Source organism: Bos indicus, chromosome 24, assembly GCF_029378745.1.
Source record: "Bos indicus isolate NIAB-ARS_2022 breed Sahiwal x Tharparkar chromosome 24, NIAB-ARS_B.indTharparkar_mat_pri_1.0, whole genome shotgun sequence".
NCBI classification, from domain to species: Eukaryota; Metazoa; Chordata; class Mammalia; order Artiodactyla; family Bovidae; genus Bos; species Bos indicus.
This window is the reverse complement of record NC_091783.1, coordinates 35,051,552-35,064,157: the sequence shown is the minus strand read 5'-3', so window position 1 is coordinate 35,064,157 and position 12,606 is coordinate 35,051,552. Positions and strand designations below refer to the sequence as shown.

The window sequence follows — 12,606 nt, the reverse complement described above, 5'->3', positions numbered from 1 at the left end:
AATAGGAAAAGGAGCAGGGCTTGGCATCACCCCAGGCATAAAAATGAATTTGAAGGCAATAAAGATTTTTAACTCCTGGACGTTATATGGCAGTAAAGTAATCATCCACATGATCTAAAATGTATTATGTGAACCAAGTTAGAATTTTAAAATTCTCAGAATACTTACAGATTCCCACATTCACACCCTTGAGTCCCTGTTTAAGAAACATTGCCTAAAATACATAATAAATAAATAAGAGATTTTAATGATGAAAAAGAAAAGAAACACTGCTTAAACATATTTTTAGCTTTCATCCAACTTCAAAATTTGCTAAGTTCACTTCTACAAAGTTATGCTTCCTCTCTTAGTCCCCAGCTGTGTAACCTGTGAAATGAAAGATATAACAGTCTAACTATCCAAAGATGGGTTTTTTATTTTGATTGATTACCTTGGTAGGTCAAAAACTATGTGGGCTGTTCTTAAAAGTTGCAGTTTGGGGCTTTTCTAGTGGGTCATCTCGGTCACTAGGGAGACCCACTCACTGTCAGGGTTCCGTGGTGGCTGGTGGTCACGTGACCACTGTCTCTGCCTGGGCTGTGTTGCAGCTTGGTTTTAGAATACATTCATTAGCACAGGTTAATTGGGCCCTTGTGTGTGCCGCTCAGACTTCCACATGTGTTCCTGATAAAAAGCAGTCCTTTCAAGGAGCATTAAATGTTTCCTGCTCAGGTGTTTAGCCAACTAACCCTATCTCTCATGTGTGTGTGTGAACGCATGCACGTATAAGAGATTGATCTCTTGGTTGTAACTTGTAATAAAAAGCTACTGGCATGTTTAAAGTATCTGGGCAATGTTTTTCTGATATGTCACCTGTTGAGCAGCCAGCTGGATGTGTCATGAATCAGGTCTCTTCAGATAGTACAGGCGTCAGCACCAGAGTTGACCAGACCTGCCAGGTCACACGCACTGGCAAAGTGGAGTTAAGTGGAAAGAAAGGTGAAGTTAGTGTCATGGGGAGGAGAATTTCAAACCATGTTGCAACTGACTTGCTGGAGAGACAGTGTTTACTGCAGTGCCATCCAGAAAAGCTCAAAGGAACTCAGCAAGATTATGGTTATGGCATTGCCTCTGTTCAGGGTCTGGGCTTGGGCACCTGACCTGTGCTGACAGTCGTAAAGAAACCAGGAAGCTTGTCCCCTTTCCAGAGATGAGTCCTGGCTCCAGCTGCAAGGATGTGGTCTGTGGGCCTTGTTTCTGGGCAAGGGAGGGGTGCTGAGCTCATACTTTGTGAGACGATCAATTTTACAATAATATATTTGTGAAATTGCCACATTCACTCTTGAGCACATCCTTTCAGCTGAGTTGTTAGGGAAAGTGGATGATCTGTTAAAAGTTAATAGAGAGAGAGGGTAGGAAATGAAGGTTCTTGGTGACAGAGCATCACTTTACACTGGGTGTATTACTTGTCCCTGTATAGATTCATAGAGGCCATCACAGAAGTGAATTAATCGTGTTCTTATGACTTTTTCACATTTTAGATTTAGGGAATGAGACCTTCCAGATTTATCAGCCGCAGCTCACAGTTGCCAGAAAACTCTTGTCCCAGGTGTGTGCTATCGCAGACAGCGGCAGCCAGAGCCTGGACCTTGGCCACTTCAGCAAAGTGGACTTCATCATCATTGTCCCAAGGTCAGAAGTCCTGGTGCAACAAACTCTTCAACGGATTCGACAATCAGGTAAGGTGGAGCTTTCAAGGAGGGCCCTACCTAGATCCAGTCTTGGATTCACTCTGCTTTTTCCTTTGGCTTAATCCAAGTGTGTTTAGGGCACTTCCATCCTTTTGTTTACAGTACTAAATATCACAGGAGTACTTTAAATATTACTTCAAATTCATGTGTAAGTATGTCCTCAAAGTACTCTGACCTTGTTCCTCCTAGGTCAAGGGTAAACTGATGTGCATGTTTGCCCGATTCTGTTAAATCTGTGATATCATCAGTGACCTGGAAGCTGGCCACTCATTTATGAAGAGAAATTCCCTCAGGGCAGAGATAACCCTGCTTGGGATGGTGGGATCTGAGCTACCTGAACTCTTTCTATGGCTCAGTGAGTCACATTCTCACAGGAGGACTTTTATTATACATTTAGCACACTACCAGCATGTTTTCAACCTAGAAACCAGAATGCCACTCCCCATGTCAGCAATGAGAAATCTCATTTTAAAAATTCAAAGTTAGAATTTCTCCTAATGACCTTAAGAGGTCATCTCCTAAGAGAATAAGCTGAGAAGGGAAAAAAAATGTAAAAAGGTAAGGAGCAAATATTTTAGTAGTCTGTGGTAAATAACATCCCTCTCAAACATCAAATTTTGTTAGAATTAAAAGAAGCAATAAGGAATTTAGAAAATTGAGACTGCTGGAAAATGCCTGCTTTTGTTAACTTTAGGTTTGAAAAGGAAATTATAAATGTCAAGTTGCTTCTGAGTACCTTAGCTGAGGGCAAACACACACAAACACACTCAGAGATTTTTAAGTGGAGGATAAATCTTTTTGCCAAAGTAAAAAAATTTATTTTCTATATATTTGGAAACAGATGCTAATGCTAGGTCACTTCAGTCGTGTCCGACTCTGTGCGACCCCATAGATGGCAGCCCACCAGGCTCCGCCGTCCCTGGGATTCTCCAGGCAAGAACACTGGAGTGGGTTGCCATTTCCTTCTCCAATGCATGAAAGTGAAAAGTGAAAGTGAAGTTGCTCAGTCGTGTCCGACTCTGTGCGACCCCATGGACTGCAGACTACAGGCTTCTCCGTCCATGGAATTTTCCAGGCAGGAGTACTGGAGTGGGTTGCCATTGCCTTGGATGGGAAGCAGGAAAATTCAGAAGAGCTTGAAATACTCTGCACCTGTCGTTTACTACACCTTAAACTTTACTGTACATGCAGAGCACCTGGGGACCTTGTTATTAATAAAACGCACATTCCTGGGACTTCCCTGGTGGTCCAGTGATTAGCAGTTTGGCTTCCAATGCAAGGGGTGTGGGTTCGATCCCTGGTCCGACAGGAGCTAGGATCCTATATGCCTTGTGGCCAAAACCCCAAAACATAAAACAGAAGCAATATTGTAACAAGTTCAATGAAGACTTTAAAAAATGTTCCTCATAAAAAAAAAATTCATTAAAAAAAATAAAGCACATTCCCTTCTTCAGAACTGGGTTGGCTTCCAGCAAGCTCCCAGGGGAGACCAGACGGCTCATCAGAGGAGCACCCTTTGATGAGTACAGCCCTCTGTGAAATCTTTTGTTGCTAGTTCCATGGGCCAGATGAGCCAGCTAACCATAGCCTTTTCCCCCTTTAACATCTCTTAGTGGCTGTGCCTGAGACATGAAAGGTCTGTCCATGCCTTCTGGAGACCCAAGCACCCGATTAATAGTGCAATCTTCGCTTTAGCCTCTAAAATTTTGATTGACAGGTTACACCACAGTCAGTTGGAAATATTGACTTGTAAGTGAATTGGCCAGAGATAGTCAGACGCCTTCTCTCTCAGCTCTTCCAGAAGGAGTGAGTTCTAGGCATCCTCCAGTACTGACCATTCTGCATTTTTCTCTCTGCCCACTTCCACTGAGGGAAGCAGAAGGGCTTTCATCACACCAGGCATGAACCAGATTTTGGTTACTTCTTGTGGAGTTTCCACTTCCTTACCGTGGAGGGAGCACCTTCTCTTATAGGTGTTTTCCTTGTACCAAGTGCCATTCGTGGCCTTGCTGAGTTTGTTATCCAATAGCTCAGTCATACGCCGGCCAGGGTATCCGAGCACCTGTTTCAGGAGGTGAAGTCATCTCTGGTCAGCGGTCGGACTCCCCTGCCCCGAGCCTTTTCCTCAGATAACCTCTTGATGACCTGCACTCTCACCTTTCTTAATCAGTGAGTGAAAGTCGCTCAGTCATGTCCGACTCTTTGCCACCCCATGTAATATACAGCCCATGGAATTCTCCAGGCCAGATTACTGAAGTGGGTAGCCTTTCCCTTCTCCAGGGGATCTGCCCAACCCAGGGATCAAACCCAGGTCTCCCGCATTGCGGGAGGATTCTTTACCAGCTGAGCCACACGGGAAGCCCTAGAATACTGGAGTGGGTAGCCTGTCCCTTCTCTAGTGGATCTTCCTGACCCAGGAATCGAACCAGGGTCTCCTGCCTTGCAGGCGGATTCTTTACCAACTGAGCTGATCAGTGTAAGACCCTAAATAAAACCCTGCACATTTGACAGCTAGAGAAATTTCATTGGCCCTTCCTTTCCCCTTCTCAATGCCCTTGGATTCTTCCAAAGTGAGTATTTTGAGATTATCATTCCTCTGAAAGGTACTGGAATTTGACTAGTTACAGTAGCTTAGAATTAAAGAGAATCAGTGCTATAGACAGATTCAGAAAATACAAGGCAAAGCACATTTTTAAAAGTATTCACATCTGGCCTTGGCATGTATACTGAAAATATTTGCTACAGAAACAATCACTTCCAGACACTTTTAAATAACTGTACTCATTTTTATTATAGAAAAAAGTTATTTTTTTAACTTTGAAAAATAAAAGTAGGAAGTTGTAAGCACTTATTATCCTGCCACTCAAGGATAATCACTTTCAATGACTTAATACCTAATATTCTAGGTTCTCTTCTCTGCCTGTGTCAGGTGTTATAGTTGGCCCATTTTTCCATCTCGTTAAGCTTTTGTAAGCATCATTCTTATTTTATTTTTTTGTTTTTTAAAATTCTCATGTATTTTGGCTGTGTTAGGTCTTAGTTGCAGCACTGGGGATCTTTCCTGGCAGAGCACAGACTCTTACCTGAGGATAGCATGAGGGCTCCTGGGATCCTAGTTTCTTGATCAGGGATCGAACTTGCATCCCCCACATTGCAAGGTGGACTCTTAACCATTGGGCCACCGGGGAAGTCCCCTGTAAGCATCATTTTTAATGAATGTATATGCTATTCTATATCATAACAATACCACAATCTATTCACTTTTTTATTTGAATACCTTCATATTCTTGGAACACGTAACAGTTGATAGAATGTGAAGGACCTGGAGCATGTTAGGGTGTAAAGAGATTTTCCAGAGCAGAGATTCTCCACTAAAACAATTCTTGAAAGTCGTTGCTATGAAAACAGAAAGGATTCTCAAGAAGTCGTTTGACTCAGTTTCCTCATATTTTGGCCTGTGAATCAAGGAGAGCTTCATTTGTGTAAGGTCCAGGGGGCAGTGCTTTGGGGACAGGGACTGTTTTCTCATCTCTGTGTGTCTGGTACCTCCTTTCTGCCTCTCCTGGGCCTGGCACCAGTAGGGGCTCAGGTACTGTTTGAAGGGCAGGGGGGGTGGTGCTGGAGGGAGGAAGGGGAGAGATGGGCAGAGGGAGCACCAGTGTCTAAGTGCTTCGCTCTCTGGTTCCATTTGCCTTTCCCTAAAAGAAGGATTTCTGAGGCCCACCTGCCAGGAAAAGCATCAGGCAGGGAGAAGCAGCCAGGACTTGCAGAAAGGCCACTTCCTTGGCAGCCCTTGTGTGGCTGAAAGAAAAAGGTGGAAATAGAAACCGTCACGCTGCTGCCGACTCAGCACCGAGGTGACCCACTGATACCTCAAGTCACTTTCTAATTAAGGAAGGGAGGCAGGGTGGGAAAGAAAACATTAAGAAAAGAATTGGAAGGTGAAAAAAAGATGAAATGGGTTAATCGTTTTTGTGTGTGCTGTGCTAAGTTGCTTTAGTCATGTCTGACTCTTTGCGACCCTATGGGCTGTAGCCCACCAGGCTCCTCTGTCCATGGGAATCCTCCAGGCAAGAATGCTGGAGTGGGTTGCCATGTCCTCCTCAGGGGGATTATGTCTGCCCTAAAAGGACTTATAAGTGCGGCAGCTAATCCATGGAGAAGCAGCCTAAGGGATTTCTAGATTATAGGCGGTACTTCTGTTTTAGTGTCATTTTTAAAATAGGCTGATATAGTAGTATGATTCTTCTAATTCAAAAATTCCAAATTCTATAAATTAGAATTAGGTTATCAAACTGTAAGCCACTTTCAACTCAACATGGATAGGATGAAAACAGGAAGGGTTGGTGACTGTCCATATTTTCCTCCTGCAGAGGCTTTTTGTAAAAATAGTCCTTGGGATATTTATGTATTTTGGCTGCACCGGGTCTTTGCTGCTTTGAACTTGGGCTTTCTCTAGTTGAAAAGAGTGGGGGGCTACTCTCTTGTTGCAGAGCACGGGCTTCAATAGTTGCAGCACGAGGGCTCAGTAGTTGTGGCACATGGGCTTCATTGCTCCTCGGCATGTGGAATCTTCTCGGACTAGGGATTGAACCTGTGTCCCCTGCCTTAGCAGGTGCAGTCTTATCCACTGTGCCGCCAGGGAAGTGTTCCTCCCTGCTTTTAGGATGGTGTTAGTGGGAGCCCCCAGCGACCAAGAGCAGGTCTGGCAGCATCCAGTCAGGGAAATGTCATCATGTGCAGGGAAAGGACATAAATTTGACAGCTCAGTACATGCCTGATCAGAAAATAACCAGAGAGACAGTGTCATCTGCTGATATGTAGATAGGTCATTCCAACTAAAAGAACTTAAGGAAGCTTTAAGGCAGTAGTAGAGATTAGGAGGGAGGCAGAGAGAGAGAGAGAAGGCATTTTCACTTTCTGAAAGGTACTTTCTTGATATCATCGACCTTAGATCTCCTTGTCATCACCTGAAATGTAAGCCAAAAAAAAAAAAAGGCAGTGACAAAGGCAGCAGAGAATGAGATCCAGGTTAAAAATACAAGGAAACCAGTCTGTCCTGAGATGAAGTGGAGAAATACCAAGACTCCTTCATATAAGTATAACTGAACAAGTACTCAAAATCAGCATCTGTACAGTCAGTAGCCGCCCAGTGCCCACCTCTAGTATATAGCCGATGCTGGCACCTGGCTCACAGTCTCTGCCTCACCAGCTCCTAGTTTCTCTTCTTAACACTCTCTTCCGAAACACCATCACCTTTACTCCTGCTTGGTCACCTGCTCCTAGTCACACTGCAGACCCTATGGATCCTGGAACTGTAAATCCCAAGGTCTCCAACAACACACCACAGCCTCCTTTGCAACACACAGTGTGGGGGGAGAAATCAGCCTGTCTGATTGATGTCTCATAAATTCTTTCTGGTTTCTTAGTTGGCTCTTTCTCCCACCCTCCGCAGTGACTGGCTGACTCAGTTTCATTCACACTTCTGACCTCCTCCTTCTCTTAGCAAATGACCATGCTGCTTGCTTCTCCCCTCTCTCGCCACTGTAGATTATAAACTTCCTGCTAAATCTGGAAACCTAACTGCATACACACTGGTCTCTCCCCTCCCTTCCCAATCAGTGAAGAGCTGCCCTTCTCTGGTGAAATCTGATGCTCCCACCTGGCTCTGGATGCTGCCTTCTCCTCACTATTGATTCTTTTCTCTCATTGCTACCTTCCATTTCCTTCCCGCCTGGAGCTCATCTCATCAGTTTTAAGCTGCCCCACTATCTCAGAGACAAAACAAGCCTCTGTTGACCCTATCTAAACCTCCAGTTCTGGCTATCCAGCTGGAGCTAGTAGTAAAGAACCCGCCTGCCAATGCAGGAGACATAAGAGATGTGGGTTCAATCCCTGGGTCAGGAAGATCCCCTGGAGGAGGGCATGACAACCCATTCCAGTGTTCCTGCATGGAGAATCCCAGGAACAGAAGAGCCTGGTGAGCTACAGTCCATCAGATCAGATCAGATCAGTCACTCAGTCGTGTCCGACTCTTTGCAACCCCATGAATTGCAGCACGCCAGGCCTCCCTGTCCATCACCAACTCCCGGAGTTCACTGAGACTCAGCGTCCATCGAGTCAGTGATGCCATCCAGCCATCTCATCCTCTGTCATCCCCTTCTCCTCCTGCCCCCAATCCCTCCCAGCATCAGAGTCTTTTCCAATGAGTCAACTCTTCGCATGAGGTGGCCAAAGTACTGGAGTTTCAGCTTTAGCATCATTCCTTCCAAAGAAACCCCAGGGCCGATCTCCTTTAGAATGGACTGGTTGGGTCTCCTTGCAGTCCAAGGGACTCTCAAGAGTCTTCTCTAGCACCACAGTTCAAAAGCATCAATTCTTTGGCACTCAGGTTTCTTTATAGTCCAACTCTCCCATCCATACATGACCACTGGAAAAACCATAGCTTTGACTAGACAGACCTTTGTTGGCAAAGTAATGTCTCTGCTTTTTAATATGCTGTCTAGGTTGGTCATAACTTTCCTTCCAAGGAGTAAGCGTCCTTTAATTTCATGGCTGCAGTCACCATCTGCAGTGATTCTGGAGCCCAAAAAAATAGTCTGCCACTGTTTCCCCATCTATTTGCCATGAAGTGATGGGACTGGATTCCATGACTATACTACAATAAAAATTCATTAAAAAAATACAAATCTAACCTGTGTACTAGAGAGTATTATATCAATGTTAGTTCAGTTCTTTGGACATGATAATGATAGTTTAGTTATGTAGGAGAATGCCATTGCTTTTAAGAAGTACACATTGAGGTATATAGGGTTGAATATTACATGTGACTTAACTTCCAAATTTTTCAGCAAGAATAACAACAATGGATAAAAATGAAGAGAAAAAGCAAATATAGCAAAATATTAACAATTAGTGGAACTCATTGAAAGGTATATAGGTATTTCTTGCACTAGTCTTTCAACTTTTCTATAGTAGTCAAAGTAGAAAGTGATGGGAAAATAGTTACAGTATTTTGATGATATATCCATCAAATAGATTTTGTATGGCTATTAATGTCTTCTAAGAATTTCTAAAACAGGGGTATATATTTATTTTCCCCCTTTTAAGAAATTTTAAATATTGAACAGATCAAATTTATAAATTTTGTAAGAGATATTAAAAATTACAATATAGGGAACACACCACGTTCCCATCAAAATATGTTACTCTTGTTCCCTGCTCCATGCTAACATTCATCTTCTTTGAAAGGTAACCATTATGCTGAGTTTTGTGTTTATTATTCCCTTGTTTCATTTATAGTTTTGCCATGGTACAAAACTCCTAAATAGTGTATTGTATAATTTTGTATCCTTTAATCCTTTCTCTAAGTGCATTTGTCTGTAATTTCCTTTTTATACTCAACATATGTTTCTGTGATTAATCCTGTTGTCGTGTGTAACTGTAATTTACTAATTTCGCTGCTTTTTAGTATTCCATTATATGAACACACATTTTAAGAAATTCATTTCTGCTACTGATAGACATTTAAGTTGTTTCTATTTTATTTCAAGCAGTGCTGGTACACAGGTACACAGTTTCTCGGAGTAGAATTGTTGGGGCATAGATTGTGTATGCTTATCAACCTTACTAAAATAATGCTACATTTTTTTTCCCAAGGTGATTGGTTATATTTTACATTCCCACCAGCAGTGTGTCTCAGTTGCAAATATTTTATATGGTTGTGCTTCTTTTTAAGTTTTATTTTTAATTTTAAAATACTGCAAAAAAAGTTACAGAAACATCGCAAGAAATCCAAAACTGACATTTAAAAGAATTCCATTTATTATAGCATCAAAAAGAATAAAACACTTAGGAGTATATTTGATGAAAGAAGTGTGAAACTTATCCTCTTAAAACAAGAAAATACTGTTGAAAGAAAATTTAAAAGACCTAAATAAGTGGGAAGACATTGTATGTTCATGAATTGGAAGGCATTAATTTTTGTATTGTTTATTTGTTTTTGGTTGCGTGGGGTCTTTGTTGCCATGTGGGCTTTCTCTAGTTTCGGTGAGCAAGGGCTAATCTTCGTGTGGAACGTGAACCTCTCATTGCAGTGGCTTCTCTGGTTTCACAGCACAGGCTCTGGGGCCGCTGGCTCAGTAGTTGTGGCACATGGGTTTTATGCCACATGTGGCACATGGGCACGTGCTCTGCAGCACATGGAATCTTTCCAGACCCCCAGGTATTGAACCCATATCCCCTACATTGGCAGATGGTTCCTATCTACTCTACCACCAGGGAAGTCCCATTAATATTTTTAAGAATGACATTATTCCCCAAATTGTTCTACAGATTCAGTGCATTCCCTATCAAAATGCCAGCTGACTTTTTTGCATAAATTAACCAGCTGATTCTAAATTTCATGTGGAAATTCAAGGGACCCAGAATACCCAAAACAATATTTAAAAAGAAGAACAAAGTTGGAAGACTGACTGGCCCATGTTAAAACTTAATCCAAAGCTATAGTGTTTAGACATTGTGGTACTGGCATAAAGATAGACATATAAGTCAATGGGTAGAGTGGAGAGAGTCCAGAAAGAACTCTTCCTATCTATGGTCAACTGAACTTTTACAAGGTGGCCAAGACCATTCAATGGGGAAAGTAATCTTTTTGACAAATAGTGCTGGGCAACTGGATATCCACGTGCAAAAGAATGAAGTTAGACCTTTACCTCACAAACAAAAAGCAATAAAATGGATCAAAGACCTAAACGTAAGACCTAAAACAACAAAATTCTTAGGAGAAAACATGGGTGTAAACCTTCATCACTTTGGATCAAACAATGATTTCTCAGATAAGACTCCAAGAACACCATCACCACTGCCGCTCCCAGCAACAACAGACAGATGGACGGGACACGGTTAGATCCCTGGGTTGCGAAGGTCCCCTGAGAAGGGAATGGCTACCCACTCCAGTGTTCTAGTCCATGGACTTGCAAAGAATTGAACATGACTGAGCAACTTTCACTTTCACCATCAAAATTAAAAACCTTTGGGGACCTCTTTGGTGGTCCAGTGGCTAAGACTCTCTTTGCCAATGCAGGGGCTTGGGTTCAACCCCTGGTCAGGGAACTAGATCCTTCATGCCACAATTAAGTTCTCATGTTGCAACTAAAGATCCCACAGGGTGCAACAACTACAACAAAAGAAGAGATCCCGTATGCAGCAACCAAGATAGGAACTCCCGAGTCCTGCAACCAAGACCTGGTGCAGCCTAAATAAGTACATAATTTAAAAAAATTTAACAGTATTTGTGCTTCAAAGGGTACCATCAAGAAAATGAAGAGAACTCACAAAATGGGAGAAATTATTTGCAAATCATATTTGTGATAGGGACTTATACTATTTAAAGACCTGTTATAACTCAATAATGAAAAGACAAATAGCCTAATTAAGATATGGGTAAAGGATCTGAATGGGCAAATATCCAAAGAAGATATCCATATGGCCAATGAGCACATGGAAAGATGCTCAACACCGTTAGGCAGTTGGAGAAATGAAAATCAAAACCACAATGAATAAATACTAGTTCACACCCACTAAGAGTGCGATAAGCAAAAACAGAGAGGATAGCAAGTAATATGAAGAGAAACTGGAACTGTATTTATTGTTACTGGTATGTAATTGCTCAGCACACAGAGGTAGAAAATATATGTATGTATATTAAGCTAGGCATATATATAGCCCCCAGGCTCCTCTGTCTGTGGGATTTTCTAGGCAAGAATACTGGAGTGGGGTGCCATTTCCTTCTCCAGGGCATCTTCCCCACCCAGAGATTGAACCCTCGCCTCTTGGGTCTTCTGCATTGACAGGCAGGTTCTTTACCACTAGGGCCACCTGGGAAGCCCTATATATAGACTCAGATACCTCTTTATTTCTATATCTATATACTGATCTTGCCAATTCCATATGAACACTGCAAGATGCTTTTTATATTTTTATTGGAGTATAATTGCTTTACAATGTTGTGTTAGTTTCAGCCGTACAAAGAAGTGAATCAGCTATATATATATATATCCTCTCCCTCTTGGATCTCCCTCCCATATACAATGGAATATTACACAGTCATAAAGAGGCACAAAATTGGGTCATTTGTAGAGATGTGGATGGACCTGGGGTCTATCATACAGAGTGAAGCAAGGTTCCTTTTAGTCCTTCTTGTGTCTTTATTTGTGACTTCTTTCTCTGACAGGGGAACCTAGTTCTTGTTATCTACAATGTACATATTCACTTCTTTGATTTTTTTCTAGAAGGTATGCAATTGCCAATCCACACTGATTTGTTTTACTTAGACTTGCTCTTCTCATGCTCACCTTTTCAGGATGGTGATGTTCGGTTTCATTTGTTACCATTTGGATTCCCTGTTGCCTGCCTCTCCTCCTTTCTGACTCCACTCTCCCATCCCCCATTCCATTCTTGATTAACTTTTTTCTGTGGTTTTAAGAGCCAAAGTTACACAAGGTGGTACATTCAGAGAAGCGTCCCTTCCCTCCTCATACTTACCCATTCTCATTCTCACTTCTTTACACCGCTTTCCCATCCATCCACTCTCCTACTGGTAACCAATCTCTTTAGTTTCTGGTTTATCCTTCTTGAATTTGCTTTGCAGAAATGCTAACATACATAAGTCTGTCTTTCATCTACTTCTTCCTTACAATTATCTTGTTTGTTAAAAATTTTTATTAATTTGATATGCTTCCATTTTATATGCTTCTTATTTGTATTTCCCTTTTTATTAATGAGATTGAACATCTTTTCAGATGTTTATTGGCCATTTGGGTTTCTTCTAGGAAATGCCTGCTCAAGTTTTTTTGCCCTTCTTGGATTTATAGGA

General features: G+C 42.0%; 1 protein-coding gene across 7 annotated transcripts in view; it reads left to right on the top strand.

The window, feature by feature from the left end:
- GREB1L (GREB1 like retinoic acid receptor coactivator) overlaps positions 1-12,606 on the top strand; it is a 245,631-nt gene that overhangs the window by 189,720 nt on the left and 43,305 nt on the right. For all 7 annotated transcript variants that reach the window (XM_070778850.1, XM_070778849.1, XM_070778848.1 and 4 more), the window contains one exon: positions 1,521-1,718. In XM_070778850.1, the coding sequence (XP_070634951.1) occupies positions 1,521-1,718 (198 nt within the window). The remainder of the gene's footprint in view (positions 1-1,520; positions 1,719-12,606) is intronic.